Source organism: Hipposideros armiger, unplaced genomic scaffold (assembly GCF_001890085.2).
Source record: "Hipposideros armiger isolate ML-2016 unplaced genomic scaffold, ASM189008v1 scaffold_282, whole genome shotgun sequence".
Lineage (NCBI taxonomy): Eukaryota > Metazoa > Chordata > Mammalia > Chiroptera > Hipposideridae > Hipposideros > Hipposideros armiger.
In genome coordinates this window covers 2,141,223-2,160,726 of record NW_017731632.1, presented here as the reverse complement: position 1 = coordinate 2,160,726, position 19,504 = coordinate 2,141,223, and the positions used below count along the sequence as shown (strand labels likewise).

The 19,504-nt window shown below is 56.5% G+C and overlaps 1 protein-coding gene across 3 annotated transcripts in view; it reads left to right on the top strand.

The window, feature by feature from the left end:
• PIGG (phosphatidylinositol glycan anchor biosynthesis class G (EMM blood group)) overlaps positions 1 to 18,256 on the top strand; it is a 36,577-nt gene extending 18,321 nt beyond the window's left edge. For 2 of the 3 annotated variants that reach the window (XM_019658012.1, XM_019658010.1), the window contains 8 exons: positions 2,701 to 2,913; positions 3,907 to 4,124; positions 4,442 to 4,723; positions 5,993 to 6,447; positions 8,597 to 8,788; positions 11,548 to 11,857; positions 14,806 to 14,969; positions 16,993 to 18,256. In XM_019658012.1, coding sequence (XP_019513557.1) covers positions 2,701 to 2,913; positions 3,907 to 4,124; positions 4,442 to 4,723; positions 5,993 to 6,447; positions 8,597 to 8,788; positions 11,548 to 11,857; positions 14,806 to 14,969; positions 16,993 to 17,206 — 2,048 coding nt within the window. In that variant the 3' untranslated portion in view covers positions 17,207 to 18,256. The remainder of the gene's footprint in view (positions 1 to 2,700; positions 2,914 to 3,906; positions 4,125 to 4,441; positions 4,724 to 5,992; positions 6,448 to 8,596; positions 8,789 to 11,547; positions 11,858 to 14,805; positions 14,970 to 16,992) is intronic. The other variant, XM_019658011.1, reaches the window with a different exon arrangement.
• Positions 18,257 to 19,504: the final 1,248 nt, after the last annotated feature.

Below are 19,504 nucleotides of genomic sequence, written 5' to 3'. Positions count from 1 at the left end.
TGTAGTTTCATAGACAGCCCTTGAACGACGAGGGTTTGTGCAGGTCCAGCGGGTTTGTGTCACACTTTTTTTTTTTTTTTTTTTAGCTGAGCCATCCCGCCACCTGTTGGCAGCTCACGNTTTTTAGCTGAGCCATCCCGCCACCTGTTGGCAGCTCACGGCTGCTCAGCTCGGGCTGACTCGAACCGCTGTTGCTCAGAGCTCAAACTCTTGAGCGACCTCTTAACCAACTGAGCCACTCAGCCGGCCCTCCAGCGGGTTTGAACAGTCGGTTTCAGGGGACCCTCGCAGTTCGGACCCATGTTCCAGGGCCGACTGCGTTTTGGATGCACGGTTGGGAATTCATGTGCGCGGAGGCCCCACTGCACTTACGTGCAGTTACACTCTGACTGCGCAGGAGCTCGGCACCCCAGCCCCTGCGTTGTTCGGGAGTCCACTGTGTTGGCCTCCTGTGTCAGTCTGTCATGATCGCACGATCACCTTTGCATTTTCTCGATGGACCCATCACCATCTGAAGTCACTTGCTCTCAACCCGAGGCGCTTCCTTTAGTATGTCTTGTAAGGCAGGTTTGCCAGCAGCAAATTGTCTTTTTCCCCCCGGATATCTGTATTTCACCTTCGCTTTTGAAAAATAGTTTTGCTGGATTTAAGAATCTCGGGTGAGTGTCTGTTCTCCTTTCAGCACTGTGAATATGCTGTTCTGCTGCCTCTGGCCTCCGCGTTCCTTGTGAGGACTCAGCTGTCAGCCTCATTGGGGTTCCACGTCTCTGTCTTCAGCTTGCAGCGTTTTCAGTATGATATGTCTGTGTATGTTGTGTTTATCCAACTTGGAGTTCATTAAGCTTCTTGGATGTGTAGATCATTACTGTTTCTCATCCAACTGGAGAAATAGTCTACCTGTTGTCCAGCTGGCATAAGTTTTATCAGCCTTTCTTCAAATTGACTAATTGTTCTGCCAGTTCAAAATCTGTCGAGTTTCTATAGTGACTTTTTCATTTCAGTTCATTTTTTTCAACTTCTGAGTTTCCATTTGGTTCTTTTTTTTTAAGATTTTATTGGGGAATCGGGGAAGGGGAACAGACAAGTTGCTGTCCCTTTGTTCTTCAGTCTAGTTGTGGAGGACGTGGTTTCACTGGCCCATGTTGGTATTATCATTGCGCTCTTCCTGGGTGAGGCAGATCGGTCGCCGGCCACTGGACGGCCGCTCACGGCAGCTCTTGGCAGCTCACGCCGGCTGCTGGCTGCTCACGCTGGCTGCCGGCCATTCACAGTAGCTCACGGCAGCCCACTGCAGCCCCACTGCAGCCTACGCCGTTGCAGGTGACTCATGGCAGCCCAGCTCCAGATCAAGCTGTTGTTCACCATCTTAGCTGTAGAGGGCGCAGTGCCACTGGCCCTCATGTGGAATCCGAACCAGGGCCCTGCTGCTCAGAGCTGGTGTCCCAAGCCAGCTCTTAACCAACGTGCTACACGGCCGGTCCCATTTGGTTCTTTTTTATAATGTCTGACACTGTTGATAATTTCTTTGATGAGACACTGTCATCACACATTCCTTTACCACTTTACGATGATTTTTGCCAGTTCTTTGACCATATTTCCTATGGCTGCTTGGGACACTTAATCTATCAGCTCTGACCTTCACTGTTTTTGTTTCCATTTGAGTTATACTTTCCTGTTTCTTTGTATAATTGCTCATAGTTTTTGATAAAAATTGAACATTTTAAATGACACCAGGGATGCCAAAAAATGTACACGTTTTAAGAGATGTTCTCTACGTATTACTTTTTGAAGTTGAATTATGGTAGCAATGTGTAGTATGACATTCGCTTAAAAGATGGCATTAATCACATGAATGCTACTGTCATTCGTTGTTACAGTTTTTTCCTTTCTTAAAATGTGTATACATGTTTTTGGCACCCTCTATATACTGTAGTAGCTCTGGATGCTGATTTCCCCCAGCCCCCCAAACACACACACACACAGCCTGTGGTCATTCTTGTTTGCTGGCTGATTTGTTGAGTTACTTGGCCGCACCATTTCAGTGACGTCCTGCCCCAGCACTGTGGCTTTTGGGGGTGGGGGCTGGATGCTCTCTTTACAGATAAGAAAACTGACCAAGTTAAGTTTTTTGTCCCAGGCGTCCCCCGGATGGTGGCACAGCAGGGGCCTGAGCCTGAGACCTGACGTCACATCCATTGTCCTTGCAAGAGTCAGTCGGATGGCCAACCACTGTTGGGCTTCAAGTGCTCCGGTTGCTCAGGCCATCAGTAGGCAGAGGTCTGGCTGGTCACAGTGCTTAGGGACCTAGGCTTAGCTGGAGTCAGCGTCAGTCACTCTGTTTGCCCGCTCACCCAGTCAGTCTGAATGTGGAGGGGCAGGGCTGCCAGAGAGCCCGCCTCACGCTTGTTCAGGGCCCTGACTGCTGCCTCTATGCCCCCATGCTCGACGCTCCCTCGTGACAATGTCCTGTGCCAGGTCCCCCACGCAGCAGGTGCTGCTCTAGGGGCACCGTGCTCCCCATGGAATGGCTTCCGGTCGGTTCACTGACGTGAAAGCAGTGAGGCGACTTCTGTAGAATCCACATGGCATGGTTTGAAGACACAGGCACTTTGAGTCACATTAGTTGCAGGAGGTCAAATTCGAGAATGACAACCGTCATGCCTGTCCCAGAGCCTGTCACTTAGACTGTTTTTTTCCTAGGTGACGTCAGACGTCCAGCGCGCGTTCAGCAGACGGACTTGGCCCCGACACTCGCCATCGGGCTCGGTCTGCCCATCCCCAAGCACAGCGTGGGCTGCCTCTTGTTCCCAGTTGTGCAAGGAACGGCACTAAGAGAGCAGCTGAGGTTTCTACACTTAAACGCAGTGCAGCTTAGCAAATTGTTGCGAGAGAACGTACCCTCATATGAAAAAGGTAATCGCTTAGGCGGGTGCTGGTGTCATCAGGCTGGGCGTTTTCACAGCGCCTGCGTCTCTCCTGCCGTTTTCACGTTTGCACACCGTCCATCTGTGCGCCTGTGCAGTTATGTTTCTGTTTCCTTAGAATCCTGACTCCCACCATTAGCAATTAGCTAAATCAAGCTCTTTCAAAAAAATTTTATTTATTTTTTTTAAATTTTATTGGGGAATCGGGGAGGTGGAACAGACAAGTTGCTGTCCTTTTGTTCTTCGGTCTAGTTGTGGTGGGGTGTAGACTCAGCTGTCCCCATGTCTCTGTGACTCTGGTGGGGTATAGACTCAGGTGTCCCTGCGTCTCTGTGACCCTGGGGGTAGAGGTAGCAGGTAAAGGCACAGCCTTGATGTAGTCTCCCTGTGTTTAGATCCCAGCTCTACCTACCTGCCCATGAGTTGGTGTCTGAGTTGCCTGCCCACCTGTCCCGTCTCCTTGACCATGGCGAGAGGACAGGAATGAGGGGCCAAGAGTGGTGCCAGCACCCAGCACCTGGTACTTGCAGGTCAGCTGGCACCAGCAGCAGTGGAGGGCTGGGCCTTTGGGCCCATGCTCAGGGCTTATGCAGCAAGATTGCCAGGCAGTGCCTGACGGGGGAGGCTCTGTGATGGGATAGGCTGGGCGGGCACGCCGCTGGTGGGTAGGGCCGAGATGCAGCAAGGCTTAGCCAGACCACCTGGGATGGCTCTGCTGGAGGCCGGGAGAGCATCCCAGATCCCAGGGAGAAAGAGAACAGGAGCGGATGAGGGGGTGAGGCCAGGTGCGGGTGGCGGAGAGAGGGCACAGAGCCTAGTGCTGAGGGCAGGCCAGGCGGGAGGAGGTCAGCGGATGCTGCGTTAGGGGTCGGGTTCCCTGGGCCCTGAATGACCGCATGCTTTGAAATCGTGTGTGTGTGTGTGTGTGTGTGTGTGTGTGTGTGTGTGTGTGTGAGTGATCTGTAACTTCTCTTCTCGTTAGAGCCTGGATTTGAACAGTTCAGAATGTCAGAAAGGTTGCATGGGAATTGGATCCGCCTGTACCTGGAGGAGAACAATTCTGAAGTCCTTTTCAACCTGGGAAGCAAGGTTCGCAGGCAGTACTTGGATGCCCTGCGGACCCTGAGCCTGTCCCTGAGCAGACAAGTGACGCAGTACGACATCTACTCGATGGTGGTGGGGACAGTCGTGGTGCTGGAGGTACGGGGCTCGTGGGGGGCGCTGCTTGGCCGTTAAACTGATCAGACAGCTCAGCCAGATGCTGCAGTTTACAAAACATATAACACCAGTGTTTCTGAAAATGGAAAAGTACGAGTTTCCTGTGGGTTAGCTCTCTCACTGTGTGTCCCTGTGCAAAAAGTCCTGCCAGCTGTCGGGCATTGGTCCTGGCAGGTCATTAGAGAGGGTTTGTGGGGCCCGTGTCTGTCCCCTCCGCCTGGCAGCAGACAGGTCAGGCCGGGCTGCTCTGATGGGCCGCCCAGCCCAGCCGCATGGGCCTGCTGCTGTCTCCCATCCAGGTCCTCGCCCTGCTGCTGCTCAGCATTCCGCAAGCCCTGGGCAGCAAAGCCGAGCTGGACGTGCCGCTGTGGTCGCCTGTGTCCTCGCTGCTCTTCTACCTGCTGCTCCTGGTCCTCCTGGCCGTTCATGTCACTGTGTGCACCTCGGCCGAGAGCTCGTGCTACTTCTGCAGCCTCCCGTGGCTGGCGGCAGGCGGGGTGATGATGCTGGTCTCGGCACTGCTCTGTGCCGTCCTGTCTGCTCTGGCCAAGGCATCTGTGGGTGTGCAGCATCTGAGGGAGGTAAGGCGGGTTCCTGCAGAGGCCAACCCCCCACTCCCAGGCGTTGGTGCAGCCCTGGTGCATACCAGGCACAGCGCTCTGGAAGCGAGGAAAGGAGCCATGCTCCGAGGGCCCGCGGGGAGGCACTCAGAGCCCGCCCCCTTCACACACGCAGCGCCGTGCTGTCGGCTCACAGGCCTCGCCTCTTATGTGGAAAGGCAGGGTCCCTGTGACTCACACGGGGGCATACAGACCTGCTGCTCACAGGCGGTGGGCAGCCAGCTGAGGGGAGGCACAGGGATTAGACCGTGTCACGGGGGCGTCCGAGCTGCAGCTGAAGACAAGCGTGCCCCTCAGGAGTCGCGTCACACACTCCAGGAGGCCCCGCTCCTGGACTGCAGTTTTCTTTTCAAGACAGACATTTTCCTTTAGAAATCTTAGAGCCTTTGGCCTCTGAGTCCTTCACTCACTAGCCTGTGGTGGTGGCAGGGCTGTGAGGACAGGGTAGGTGTACAGTCAGTGCCCGGATCGCAGAACCCAGAGGCTCAGCGCAGGGGCCGTGGGATGCCTTCCCTGGGTGCCCGTGTCTGAGGACGACCTGGGCTGTGGCTCAGCGCACGGTTCTCCCCTTAGAGCAGGGGCTGCCTGGAGGCCACTGGACTCCCGGGACCCAGCAGGTCCTCAGAGCCTGTGTCTCGGGTCCTAGCTGCACACAGTGGACATTAGGCATCAAGCATTTACAGCTGGTAGTCACTGAGTCGTCATCTTCAGTGTTAAATGCTGCAGGTTAGTAAGGTTCAGGGCTGTGCTGCGAGGCCAACTTTGTCATTTCAATAGAATTGACCATTTCTGTGGAAACCTGGATTTCTGGAAAACTTGGAGAAATTAGAGGTCTGATTTGGGGGAACTGTCCTTGGGGTTCTTTGCTGTCAAGTAGTGGGAACTGGCTGTGGCTGCCTGAAGGCCCGGGCTCCCAGAGGTCAGGACAAGGGCACATGGAGGGCGAGCTCTCGGAGGTCCTGCACGGCCGGGGGCTGGGCCCAGGCATCCCCTCACCCAGGACTTGCGGTCCAGGATGTTTCTGTGTTCCACTGGCTGTGCCCCGCTGGCTGTGCCCCAGGAGGGCCCCCAGGCAGGCTGCCCCACCACAGCCGGGGGCTGGGTGCTGGCCGGGAGCCACGGGTGTGCGTCACAGCGGGCTGTGTTCTCGGAGCAGGAGCTTCACCTCTGTGCAGCCAGACCCGTGCAGGTTTAGGTTTTCCCCTAGAAAACACATCTTCCTTCTTACAGAATCCGGGCCACTCCAACTCGAGGTGGTCGGACGTGGAGCTCCTCATCTTCGTGGGGACTGTGGGCCACGCCGTGAGCCTGGGCGCCAGCAGCTTCGTGGAGGAGGAGCATCAGACCTGGTACTTCCTTGTCAACACCCTGTGCCTGGCTCTGTGTTACGAGGCCTACCGGACCTGCTTCCTGGGAGCCGACGGGGAGCCCCCGTGCTGCCGGCACACGGAAGGGGGATGTGACAGCACAGCACCAGTTGGGGACGGGAAGGCCAGCTGTGACGTGTTAGAGCTCAGCCAAGCACACAGGAGCCCCGCGTCCCTGGATGGGCCCCAGGGCCGTGACAGGTGGCTGGTGCTGGCGAGTCCGTGGCTGACGCTCACCTGCTGCCGGCTGCTGCGTGCTCTGAACACGACGGGTGTGCAGGGGGCCCACCGCCCTGGCCTGGGGCACTGGCTCGCCAGGTGAGAGGACAGGCTGCATAGCTGCTGGCCACACGCAGCCGCCTTTCTCAGTCTAGGCCAGTCTTCCACACTCAGGACAGAAATGGTGTTAGAGACCTGAACAGATGCCAAAACACACTGCGGCCGTGACTGGCTGTTGGGAGGTGAATTTGTTTGAGACTGGCGTACTATCTTTGGGTTTTATGGCTGAATCGCAGTAATTGGTGCTGCTTGAAGACCTGTGAGTTTTCAGTGATAAGCATAGCACCGTGTGATGCAGTCACTCGCTGCCTCCCCGCGGCGGGTATGGCTGGGCGAGCGCGTGGTCAGAGCCCTTGGCAGCTCTGCCCCTTGGCTTCATCCTTTCTTTGCTCCCTCCCACCCGGCGGCCGAGGTTCTGCACACTTGGTGACACAGAGCTAGACACAGAGCTGGCCATGTGGGTGCACCCTCGCCCACGGCCAGAGCCTGTCACAAGCGGTGGGGGACCTGGCAGGGTGTCGCAGGTCGGGAGGGCTGGAGTGAGGGCACAGGACAGGACAGGGGATGTCCAGGTTTGGGCACGTTACAAATTTTAATTGTCAGCGAAGGCTGAGAAATCTCAAGTGAAAGCGGGGAGCAGAATGAACCCTGTTTCCCGAGCGGGTGGCAGACAGCGGTCACTGGTGCTGAGAGGGACTTCTGTAGAGACTGCCAGCAGGAGGGCGCTCCGGATGGTGCCAGACACGCTCGAAAAGGAGGAAGTGCTCCCTCCTGCAGGAAAGACAAGGCACAGAAGCAAAAGGAGGCGACAAGCCCGTCTGGGTGAGACCAGGGTCCTGGACCGCGGGCCAGCACAGTCCCGTGGAGACACCGGGCAATGTACATCAGAGGCCGCCGAACGATTCGCTCCTCAGGCCACATCATTCGTTCCTCTGGGAGATGTCCCCCCCCCCCCCCGTGTTGACGACGTCGGCACACACTTGGCAACCGTAGTGACCACAGGTAGCGATTCCAAGAGAGCCTGCTGCGAGCCCAGCCTGGAGAGAGAGTGCTGGCCTGTCCCATGGTGGGGGGTCGGGGGGAGCAGAGGGCGGTGGGGCGCCACCCGGCCTCAGGCCTTGCCAGATGCTGTGGACAGAGCCTGAGCACGTGAACAGTGGCCCAGCACAGACCTCACTTCTGACTTTTCTGGAAAATGGGAACAACGCAGGAGAGTTTGCTGAGCCCAGCCGGTGCAGTGGTGTGTGTGCAGGGGCGACCCCTCCAGCCTTGCCCTCCTCCGGGCAGGGCTGTGCCCACTCCCACAGGCACACTGGACACGGCACCCACCTCCTGTGTCACTAGCTGTCCCCGCACTTCTGGCTCCTCCTGCGTCAGCTCGAGGGATGTGTGAGCCGCCGCCTCTGCTGCTCTGGTTTTCAATTGGGAAACTTAGCAATCCAGCTGCATGCATAAAACCTACACTTTAAAGGTAGCAGTGAGCGCACACCCACGTGACCACCTCCGAGAGCAAGGACCAGGGCAGTGCCAAGCCCCAGTGTGGCCGCACTCACCACCTGCTGTCCCCGGGACCCACATCCTGACCCCGCCGCAGCTTCCCTCTGCGTTTTTCCAAGGAGCTTTTCATCCACGCGTGTGTGTACTCTGCAAAGTGGTCACTCACCCACCTAAGAATTGTTGAGTGTCTGGCTTCGCGAATGAGCAGCAGCGAATAAACAGGAGGGAAGCCTGCCTCCCCACCCCAGCAGCACCCGGGTGACACTCATGGTGGGCGTGGCCCTCTCCTGTGACAGCTGCTCGCTGCACCTGAGCCTCTCAAGTCCACACCTGGGAAGAGGGTCGCCCAGGACTTGCTGTCCCCTGTGGGCAGGGCACACTGGTAAACACGAGGTTTGCCCAGCGCCTCTGCCACCGTGCTTGGGGAAAGGGGGGCTGCCTCAGAGAGGGGCGCCAAAGGCCAGGGCAGGGTTGACATTGGGGACCACGGTGAATGGGATATGACAGTCCTGCTAACAGTCCTTCATTTGTTACATTTCAAGAGCTGTTGCTTATATTTGAGTCACCAGCAATTCTTTTTCACTTTTCAGGACAATCAGCTCCTCTTACTACAGTTGTTAGAAAGGCACTTGCTGTAGACCCATAACAGCCCTAGTCACATGGAGTCACGGCGTCTCCTGTTTCTTTTCAGCGCCGATCACAGAGCCGCGCTCTCTGTCCTGGCCGCACTTTCCCTGCTCGTCGTGTTTGCGCTGGTTCAGAGCAGGTGCTCCCGGGCATCGAAAGTAGCCATGGCGCTGGGCCTGCTGGGCGTCTACTGCTACCGGGCGGCCATTGGCAGTGTGCTGTTCCCATGGCAACAAGAAAACAAAGACATTTCAAAGTAAGTGTACTGGCGGACCCCAGGCCTTGTTTTTAGGTCTGTTTAATGTTTTATGAACTAGAAAATGCAGTGCGGTCTTCAGGACACTGGAGTGTGTGTTGCTTGTGAGTTGCGATGTTGTCAAAAGTTCGAGAGCCCGCCCAGGAAGTCCTCGGTGAACTGATTGTTATCCTCTTTTCTGGTCGGAGAGAGACAGAACTTGGGAGTATGTTTGAGGTTTACTTTTTTTTTTAAAGGTTTTATTGGGGAATTAGGAAGGGGAACAGCCAAGTTGTCCTTCAGTCTTAGTCGCGGAGGGCGCAGCTAGCTCAGCTCCAAGTTCAGTCGCCATCCGGCCGCCTGTGGACAGCTCGTGGCCTCTAAGCTCAAGGTGCCATGGTTAGTCTTAGTTGCGATGGGCGTAGCCACCATCCTATGCGGGAGTCGACCCGGCAACCTCGTTGTTAGGAGCACGTGCTCTCACCAGCTGAGCCATCCTGCCGCCTGTTGGCAGCTCAGCTCAGGTGCAGCTCACTGGCCCATGTGGGAATCGAACCGGCAACCCTGTTGCTCAGAGCTTGCGCTCTTAACCAACTGAGCCACTCGGCCTGCCCGAGGTTTACTTTTTAAAAAGGGATTCGTTAAAATCAAGGGATCTGAAAGTAACAAGAGTGAGAACAGTGAGTGGGTGTTTCCCAGCGGTCGGGAGATGGAAGGGGCTTCCCCCTAATTTACAGCAAACTCCTGTGGGCTGGGGGCCTTGTGCTTCTGAGTGGCGGCTTCTCTTTTCTTGGCGACGATTGGGGTGGCGTGAGCAAGGCCGTCTGTAAAGCAAGCTCAGAGCCTTCCGTGTGACCTCCGGGGCCGGGGCACAGGCACGTGCCCTAAGCACGCACAGCTGCTCACAGTGAAAGATGGGAATCGGCCAACGCCGTGGGGACAGCATGATGGATGGGCAGCGCTGCATCTTGCAGCATGGAAGTCATCGAGTCAGCGGTGGGTTTCACAGAACGCAGGATGTGGAGCGGTGCTGTGTGTGTGTGTGTCCATGTTGACGTGGGAGACTACATGGAACTGGGGGGATTGTCTTTAGACATGGCACCAGTGGATTGGATCTTCCTTCTCACTCATTTTTCTACGGCTTCTGTAAGCAGAGAAAGAAAAGCTATGTCTCCTCTTGAAAAGTCAGGGTGAAAGCTGAGGGCCGTGCCAGGCCGTGTGGGCGGCCGAGGTGATGCCCAGGTGTTGTCCCCTCATGCAGGGAGGTCAGGTGGCAACGGCACGGCGTGCACACTCGCAGGGTGTTTACTCCGGAGTCTGAGTGGGGCCAGATGTCGCAGTTCTGGGTGCCTGGTGCAGGGCGTTGGTTTAAATCTCAAAATGGATACGTGACTGACTCCTCACTTGACTCAGATGGAGGCACCTAACTTCAGCATCACTCACTTCGAAACTCAGGTCACTCACCTCACCTTCCACGGACACAGAGGCAGTACCATGTTGGTATCCAAAATACAGGACGGTAACCCCTTTCGTGAGCCGGCACTGCTGGCTTCACAGGCTCTGTCCCTACCTGGTCGTCTGTCCTGAATCTGGACCCACCCTGGTCCTGAAACTCCCGATTCCAGGTCACCTGACAGCTTCTGTCCTCCCGGGCGCTGCTGCCCTTCGATGATCTCGAGTCCTCCCTCACCCCCCCCCGCTCCTCCTCGGACCCCAGCTCAGCTGCCCCGAGGACCAAGCCGCACTGGCCCAGGCACCGGCGGCCCTTCTCCTGGTGTTCTCCACATCAGACCCCGTTCCTCTCAGCAGCGCTCCGATGCGCCAGCTTTGCTGGGTCCTCCTCCCGTAACCCTGCTGGGCCCGTCAGTATCTGCCTAACGCAGGTCCGGGCCGCGGCCTGGCACGCAACAGACAGAGCTCCGAGTGTTTGAGTTAAACTGATGACACTGAAAAAGGCTTTTGTAAATGCATAAACCTTTCCCAGAAAATCCGAGATATGAAACTTCAGTCTTTCAAAGGATATTATTATGCTGATTACTTCATTATGAAATTTATTGACTTAGCATTACTTTAAATGATCAGTTTTTCTAGTCTATATATCATATCTGATGTATGAAATTTATTTAAAATATGTTCTCGGGATGTACGTGTTTCGTGAGATGAAATTCTTTGGCCTCCTGTCGTAACTGTGTCCTTTATAGCAGCAATAAGTGAAGAGCTGGGAGACTTAACCCTAACAGCCCTGACCACCTACTGTGTGCCAGGCTCATGGCGGGTACTCGCGTTCGATTCCCAGGGCAGCCCGTGAGCAGCAGGTGCCCTGCCTCGTCACTTGGCTGAATCGCCCCCAGCGACAGAGCTAGTGTCTGTGCAGGCCCCCCGGTTGGACGGCACCGTGTGTGTGCCGTGCTTGGTTGTGAGTGTGCTCAGTTGTGTCTTAGCGTTTGTGCACTGTGGAAGCTCCTGATGGAGCTGGACCTGCACCCGCGGCAGTGGCTTTCCATGTGAAGGTGGGCGGTGCTTCTGGCTCACTGCCGTGATCTTTGGGCCGGTCGGTGAGCACACCCCCTGAACGCCGGCTCCATCAGGAGGATGGGCCTTTTGGGCTGTGGCAGGGGCTCGGGGGCGGACGTGCAGAGGCCGACCCCCTCTTCCCCCACGGAGTTCCTGGGTGGTGGTGCTGTGTCTGGTTTAGTTTCGCTCTTCATGCGAAAGTGTGCGTTTCGGTCTTTCCAGGTGACGCTAACGAGGCTAATGAGTTTTGCTTTTTTTAATCTTAGGGGTATTGTTGAAGCTCGTTTCGTTTACGTCTTTGTCCTCGGCATTCTGTTCACGGGCACCAAAGACCTGCTTAAATCTCAAGTCACTGCTGCTGCCTCCAGGGTCAGGGCCGGGGGTTTGTGGGAGATACACAGCGGGCTCGTCCTCCTGGCGGCGCTGCTCTCCAGGCCACACAACCTTCCCGTCCTAGTGTCCAGCCTCGCGGTCCAGGCTGTGATGGCCAAGTTCATCTGGAAGCCCCTGAGGCACGAGGCCACAGATGTCACTGTGATGCATTACTGGTTTGGTCAAGCATTCTTCTATTTTCAGGTAGGTTTTCGTAGTTACCATGGGTAGAAGACGATTAACTTTTTATATGTCATTTACCTTTTAGATTTTCTTTGAGAATATCCTGCCGTAAGTTGCGAACTTATAAAGTTATAGTGTTGTTTTGTTTGGTGAAAGAACTGTCATTACGGAAGGCTGGGTCCTGCTTAAATCCCGTGCGTGTTTCATTCAGTGCAATACGGTGAGCGGTGGAGGCACGTCCCCGTTGCTGTGTCTGATGAGGGTGCTGACTCTGCTGCCTCGCGCCCTCTCCCTGCTGTCAGCACTGGCGCTTTTGAGACTCCCCATTTGGTTATTACCCACCTGGGGCCCAGTGGTTGTCACATCCCTGCAGTGTCGAAGGGCCCGTCCGTCAGAGGCAAGTTGAAGCTGTCTCCGGGGTAGATCTGAATGTGCACCTGCGGACTTGGACGGGCACCTAGACGGGTGGGTGGAGGGGCCAGCTCCTGTGCTCCAAGGGACCCGGCTCCACGCCAGCCTCCCTGTGTGGGGCTCTGAGCTCGCCCTGGACCTGGCCCCTCCCAGCTCGGGCGATGGTGGCACGCGGTCCTCAGCACTGGTGTCCAGCGCTGCTAAGCTAGGCGGCCTCTGGCGGGCGCCTGCTGTGCCGTAGTGTCAGCGTCCTCGTGTGAGGTGGGTAATGGGCAGCCCCCTTCCTCCTTGGTTTGTCGTGAGGGTTACAGCGACTGGCCTGGCACAAGAGGGCAACAGTGTTCCTCGACCGGGTGGAGGGGTCACAGCGCGGGTCTGTACAGACTCGGAGTCCCAGCCTGACAAGGAGTTGCTGGCCATCACCGGAGGTGCCGGGTGATGGAGGCCACGTGCCGTTGACCAGAACGCTGGTCGAGAAGTGCCGGTGGCTCAGCCTGTACAGGCTGACCCTGGTGGGCCTCCCGACATTCCAGCTCTTTGTGTGTCTCTGTGGTGTTTCAAAGGCCACAGCTTTCTCACACCCGTCGGGAGAAACCTAGGAGGTCGCGGGCCTCGTGGGTGGGGAAATGCAGAGCTTGCCAGCACTCCAGAGCGCCAGCCGGGAACGGGAAGGAAACCAAGGTGCCAGCCGCGAGCACAGGCATCACGGGGCGGGGGGCAGATCTGTGGGCCCCTCTCAGCGCGGTTTACGTCCACCTGTGTCAGGACCCTTCAGCATGGGGCTGCTCAGTGGCGCCTCACTGTCGTCCAGGACTTCTAAGTCGGCTGAGCAGTTCGGAAAGTTCCAAATGGCGTGTGCCAGCCTCAGCTTCCTCTCTTCCTCTGTAAGTTGTGTGCAGGCCCGGTCTGGGGGCTGCCTCCCCTCCAGTGGTCTGTTAAGGACCATCACTCACTCTGACCATGAGAGCCTGGTGGGGGTGGGGCATGGTCAGCCCGGGAAATCGCCACGCCCCCCCCTTCCCCAGGCTGTGCCGGCGCCATGCCGGAGGGTGACTGTGTGTGATAAGTGCAGAGTGCCCCTGGCCCGGGGCCACGCGGCCAGTCACGGCTCTGTGGGGGGCAACTCTGGGTGAGTCGCAGATCCATCCTCTGTTCTCGGACTGTTGACACAGGAGAGCCTGCTGGCAGGGTCAGGAGGCGCCCCCAGCTCCTGAGCGAGGCAGCTGGCCAGGCAGCCCGGCCCAGCACTGAGACTCACGGAGCCACAGTTGGCCCCCAGAGTGAGCAGACGGCCTGTGACGTCGCGTTTACTCCTCTGTGAGGATGAAGTTGGGGCCGTGCATGTGATGCTTGTGCTTCTCTTGGGCGGCAGAAGCACACGTGTCTGATGGCCAGTGTTCCCACAGCGGCACCGGTGTGCTGGGGGCCCAGCGTGTAAAATCTACACGGGTCTGGTCCTGTACAGCAGGCCCCACGACGTGTAGGGCAGTGACGAGGCACAGTGCGGGGTGGGAGCAGTTGGGGGGTCTCCAGTAACCTGCCAGGTGTCACCCCCTTTCCACCCCACTGTGCTTCCCTCACCCCAGCAGTTCCAATGCTCGTGCTCCCCTCCATCAGCTCTGGGGTCTCCTCAGTGTCCAGGGAGGGGCTTCTCGACAGGAATTACCTTAACCGGGGACAACCCAGGTGGCCGTGGGCAGAGGACTGGGGAAGCCACACAGCGGAGTTGACGGTCAAGGGCAGGTCAGATGGTGACGATGGGAGCAGATGAGTGTCCCCACGATGTGTGGGAGTTTCCTCATCACAGCCCCATGACGTCCTGGAATGACATGCAGCCATTTGAATTTCAAGTCGTCAACACCAGCCGCAATTGTGTTCTGGGCCGTGGGCTGAACAGCTCTGGGGAGGGGCCGTAGCTGGGCTGGGACAGACATTTGTGCTGTCAGGTGTGTAAACACCCTAATATCAGAAGACGTCCACCAGCATCCATAAGGACGGGATGTGGCGAGAGGGGCTGACTGTTAGGGGACCCTCCCCTTCACCCAAACCCTGCCCTCATGTGCAGGACGAGCTGTGTGACAGGAACTGCTCGCCCAGGCTGGGTGGTGATGGGCCGGGTTCTCCGGTCTGACTCAGCTGGGCACCGAGTGGCCAAGCCCTCCCAGTGGCCCGCCAGCCTTCAGCCTGTAGCACGAGCCCACTGGGCCGTGTTGCCTCCAGCATCACATGCAGCCATGGGCCAGGGCCCCTGGGTGCATGGGGCGGGGTGGGGGGGGGCGGTCTGTCTTACGCAGACAGGTCTGGGAGACTCAGACTTTGTGCAGTTCATGAGCAGACAGGTTGTGCGTTTTCTCAAAGATGAGAAACATTCCTTAACCGCTCTGCACCCGGGAGGGCGGTAGGCAGATGGAGGGACAGTTCGCCCAGCATCAGCCTGGGACAGAAAGCAGTGGGTGGGGGCTGGGCTCCTGTGCGTCCATACCTCCGTGAGCGTGGCTGCCAGTGGATCTTTGCAGTCACTGGTGGCCATGCTATCGCCTTCCCTCCCTGTGTTCCAGGGGAACTCTAACAACATGGCCACCGTGGACATCTCAGCGGGCTTCGTGGGCCTGGGCACGTATGTTGCCTTCCCAGCTGCCCTCCTGACGCTGTTTGCAACATACATGGGGCCTGTGCTGTGGGCCAGCCACCTGCTGAACTTCCTGAGCTCAGAAGCCGGCAGGTGAGGCTCCCCGGTCCTCCAGCGGCGTCTGCTGCAGGGCGGCCCTGGCCTGGAGCCAGGCAGGTGGATGGTGGCCGCAGTCCACATGCAGGCCTTCGTCATTCCCTTCAAGGCAGATCGCCCTTGGCGGAGGTGGCAGGCGTGGTGACCCCACTGGGTGTCGCTATGGGAGGCACCTGTTCACCATGTGTGACACCGAGATGCAAAGAAGGGCTGTGTCCTGGGAATGCCACGTACCCTCACTGTCCGGTCAAGAAGGGTACAGGGGCAGCAGGCTCCTGGCTGAGCACAGACCCTGGGCCATCTCCAGGAGAGGGGCAGCAGACTTGGGGGCAAGGCCTGTTCAAATATGAAGCTTTCCCTGAGTTTTCCTTTAGGCTGGTGCAATGGCCCCAGGAGGTGACCAGGCAAGGCCTCGGGGCCCACCTCCCTGCGGGTCCGCTGACGATCCCAAGTGGGATCCACACTGCAGGCATAAGGACTCGCTCCAGGAGCTCAAGGTCTGGTGAGGGCAGCGGCGAAATGAACCAGCTGCAAGCCAAGGCCATTGCAGGGCAGAGCCAGGTGGCCGAGTACCTGGGTCAGAGAGCGTCCCTGCATCCCCAAAGCAGGGCGATCAAAATGGGGGTGGGGGGGCAGGTAGAGGGGCCGAGGCCACGTGATGCATGTGAGAGGAAGGGAGCAGAGGATGGTGGGGAGCCATTATGGCCAGGACGTGTCAGGGCACCGGCAGGGTCTGTGACGTGAGAGCCTGAGAGCCATGGGCACCCTGGCTGGTGTCGACTGGACACAGTAATTTTCCCGGTAGTCCGCCAAGAGGAGGGTTTACTGAAAAAAGGAAAAACAAACCCACCCCAGCAGTGTGAGAAGGCATGCCGTGTTCCACTCCCCTCCTGAGAGACCCTCATGGATCTGCCCGCCCCCCCTGCCCCCCCCCACAGGAAGTTAGAACCCTAGCGTTTTAACAGGAGTCAGGCCTACAGAGTAACAGGAAGCCCAGCTCCATCCACAGGCCTCCCACCCCCGTAAGTTCTCTTAAAGTGTCGTCAGCTTTTATCACTGGGCGGAAGGCACCTGGGACCTGGCACCAGGGGGGGCCGGTCCGCGGGCCTGAGCAGCCGCTTTGTGGGGCTCACGCTTCCTGTCCACAGCCTTCCTGCGTGCCCATGGTGCCCCCAACACCCCCAGCGCGCAAACTGGCCACCCCAGGAGCTGTCCCCGCTTCCTGTCTGCACCCCATCCTCCCGGGTCACCGTCGTTGGGCACACCACTGCTGACTGCTGTACTGGGGGGGGGGCAGGCAGCAGTGATGTGGCTGCGCTGGCCACCGAGGAGCCACCCAGTCACTTGTGGGGTGTTTGCTGGGAGGGGTTAGGATCAGAACCCGGAAAGCCTGATCCCCTAGGATTTGTGGGTTAGCTGAGGAGGGAAAGGTGCCCTGACGATGGGACTTGTCATTTTGAAATAAGCTCAGAAGCTGCCTTAAAGAGCAGGTTAGATTTATGTGGTGATGGTGTTGATGGTTTGAGAGCAAAGGGAGAACATCCGTGTGCCTGAGGGCGCGTTCCTCTTTCACACGCTTGTCTGCACGGCCAGTTTGCTCAGCTCGCACTCTCAGGCCAGCGCCCCCAGACCCAGTCAGCAGGCGCTCCACGGGCCGTGCAAAGAAGGGCTCTGATGTGTCTCATACCTGCGTGGTTTTCCTTTTCATCGTGAACATCTCACAACATATCCACACAGTAGCACACGCACATAGCTTTAGTTAGATGTCTACGCAGAACTTGGGGTGCGTTTTTCAAACATACTCACCCACCGCGGTGGCACCAGAGGGACGAGGAGCCTGCCTGCCACTCTTGTCCCCTCAGGCACCCCAGTGCCCCTCAGAAACAGACTCCGCCCACCACGCTGACCAGATCCAGACAGGGAGGGGCCGGGAGCGAGTTCCCCGGTGAGCCTCTCCGGGAGGCTCGGTTGCCACGTGGTGAGAGTGCCGAGACTAATGATGCTTCCTTTCCATTATCAGCAGGTCAGCCCTGAGTCGCGCTTGCTTCTGCTACGCACTGGTTTGTTCCCTCCCAGCTTGCGCATATATCATTTTGGTGACATCCCTGCGCTATCATTTATTTATATGGAGTGTGTTCTCCCCAAAACTCCTCTATGAGGGAACGCATCTGCTTGTGACAGCTGCTGTCTGTGTTCTCTTCACGGCCATGGATCAGACCCACAGAAAGCCTTAGACGAGGCCATTGAGACACGAAACGTAAGATGTGCAAAGGCTACTATTCACTTCGTGGATTTGACTATAAAAATGTGGTTAAATGAAAGATGATTCTAAAGAAACACGAATTCTACAATATTGATGGATACTTTCAATGTCTTTGACTACTGTACTTGAATTTAGACTAAACAGTAGGTGGGCTACTAACAGGTCACTTTAAAGCGCTTAGTTTGAACATATGAACCATAGTCGCCCGCTGACAATCACTACAGAAACCTCTGAACTTTCATTTTCCTCTGGATAAGTTATGATTTGACCCAGATGAAGTGACGCATAGGAAGGTCGCAGGTTTGTCGTGTGTGTGACCTCGAGAGAGCTCGGGAGCCCTGGGGGGGTGGCTCATCTGCACAAGGCTTGTCCTGCAGAGCTTGGGCCCTTCACCACCTGGAACCCACTGGGGTCCCAAGGAGCTTTGGTTTACATGGGTTACATCTGTCAGCATTAATGGCATTTGGAATCAAAACTAAGACATTTTAAAAAAAAGATTAATTTAAAAATAAAGATAGAAACCCATTCCATGTTACTAGAACATATTTTTAAGAAAAATATATTTTCCAAAACAAAAAATATTTTGCAAAAAGAAGGACATTATTTTACAGTTTTGCAAATCTACTTACTGTTGAGGTTTAAAGAAGGGTGAGTTCCACGTTCAGTCAGGTATCTGTGTTCAGGGGACGCGGTCACTCAGGATGTAGCTGGAACAGGGAAGGTTATGTCCTCTTCCTGATCCTTGTGGGTGTTCTCTTCTGACGCTGCACTAAAACTCAACCAACGATAGTTTCTAAAAGGTTAGTTGGAGGAAAAAGAAGTGAGTGCGTGTATGACAGGTGAGAGCCTGCTGAGGCCACCCGGCATGAGGGCTGTGCCCGCGTCGTCACCCGCTCCAGGACAAGTCCTGTAAGATGTCACTGTGGGAGGCTGGGGGTGGCACGTGGAACTCTGTACCATTTTCTAAACCTCTTGTGAGATTTCACCTATTTCAAAATAAAAGTTATTTTGAAAAGGAAAAGATTGGTTGCACTGTGTAACCTGAAACCGTATCAAGGAACTTTTGGCTTATTAAAACCCAGTGCTCTGTCCTGTGCCCGGGTGTGACTTTCCGCACGTCGACACAGTTCATCTTCAGCACCAGAGCCCACCGGTGACCTCCCCAACACTCATCAGAAGGTTCTTGGAATATTGGAAGCATAGTGTGCAAACCCAGATTTTAGGAGTGGCAGCAAACACTGGGCGTTTCTCCGTGCATTGACAGTCTCAGTTTGTTTGCAAGGAAGCGTCTGCCACACACCCAAACCCAAAAAGACAGTTTGTCTTTCCTTCAAGTCGAAGTGGCGTTCTGGGACAGAGGGGCACAAACTCAGGGTCTGGGCACCGCCCAGGTCACACGGGCATCGCAGGTGTGGATTGCAACAGACGGGTCAGTCGCTGCTTCTCCAAGGACGTCCTGGGGAAGTTGGCGCTCTCTTCACTGGGGCGTGAAGAGCACAGTGACCACAGTACAACAGGTGGACCTTTGTCTTTAAAACTCTCCTGATTCAGAAAAGTGCTGAAATCGAACAGAAAGAGGACACTGAACTCGGCACTCCATGGGCCTCAAGGCTCACTCTTATCTGATGGCCTGCTGAGTGTTCAGTGACGACCCTCGGTTGTGGTAGTTGAGGTGTAAGGATGACGCCCGGGACTGGCTCCGGAGTCGGTGGTGGCTGACCAGGGCTCTGCGAGCCCTGCTGTCTCGCAGCCGGCATTCTCATGGAGGCATGTGAGGGACAGATCTATTGTTCAGTGCTAAGGAGAAAAATGAAGCCGGGGAAAGTAGAAAGACGAACAAAAATGCTGATTTTAGTGAGGATATTAAGAAACAGCTTTTCTGATGAAGCAACCTGTGAGCAGACCCCTGAGCAAGTGAGGATGAGCTGTGCCTAGGTCAGCGAGGACCAGCACGTGCAAAGGCCCTGAGGCAACAAAGAAACCTGAGAACAGGGAAGGAATCGTAGGAGATGGAGTTGGGGAGGAAATGTGACGGGCTGGCCGTCCCCGAGAGTGCACACAGGAGCACGGATCCTGGAGAGAGGCGCGCTTGGGTGCTGCAGCAGCCGATGGCAGCCGCGGGAAGGAAATCTCTACAGGGATTTTGCATCCGACCGTCCCCAGTCCTGCACTAATTGCAGAACGAATTCCAGATTGAAAAGAGGCGAGAGGCTGAGCTCCTGCATGAGGCCATGTGAGTGTTGTATACAGACTGCCAGACAGAACGAGG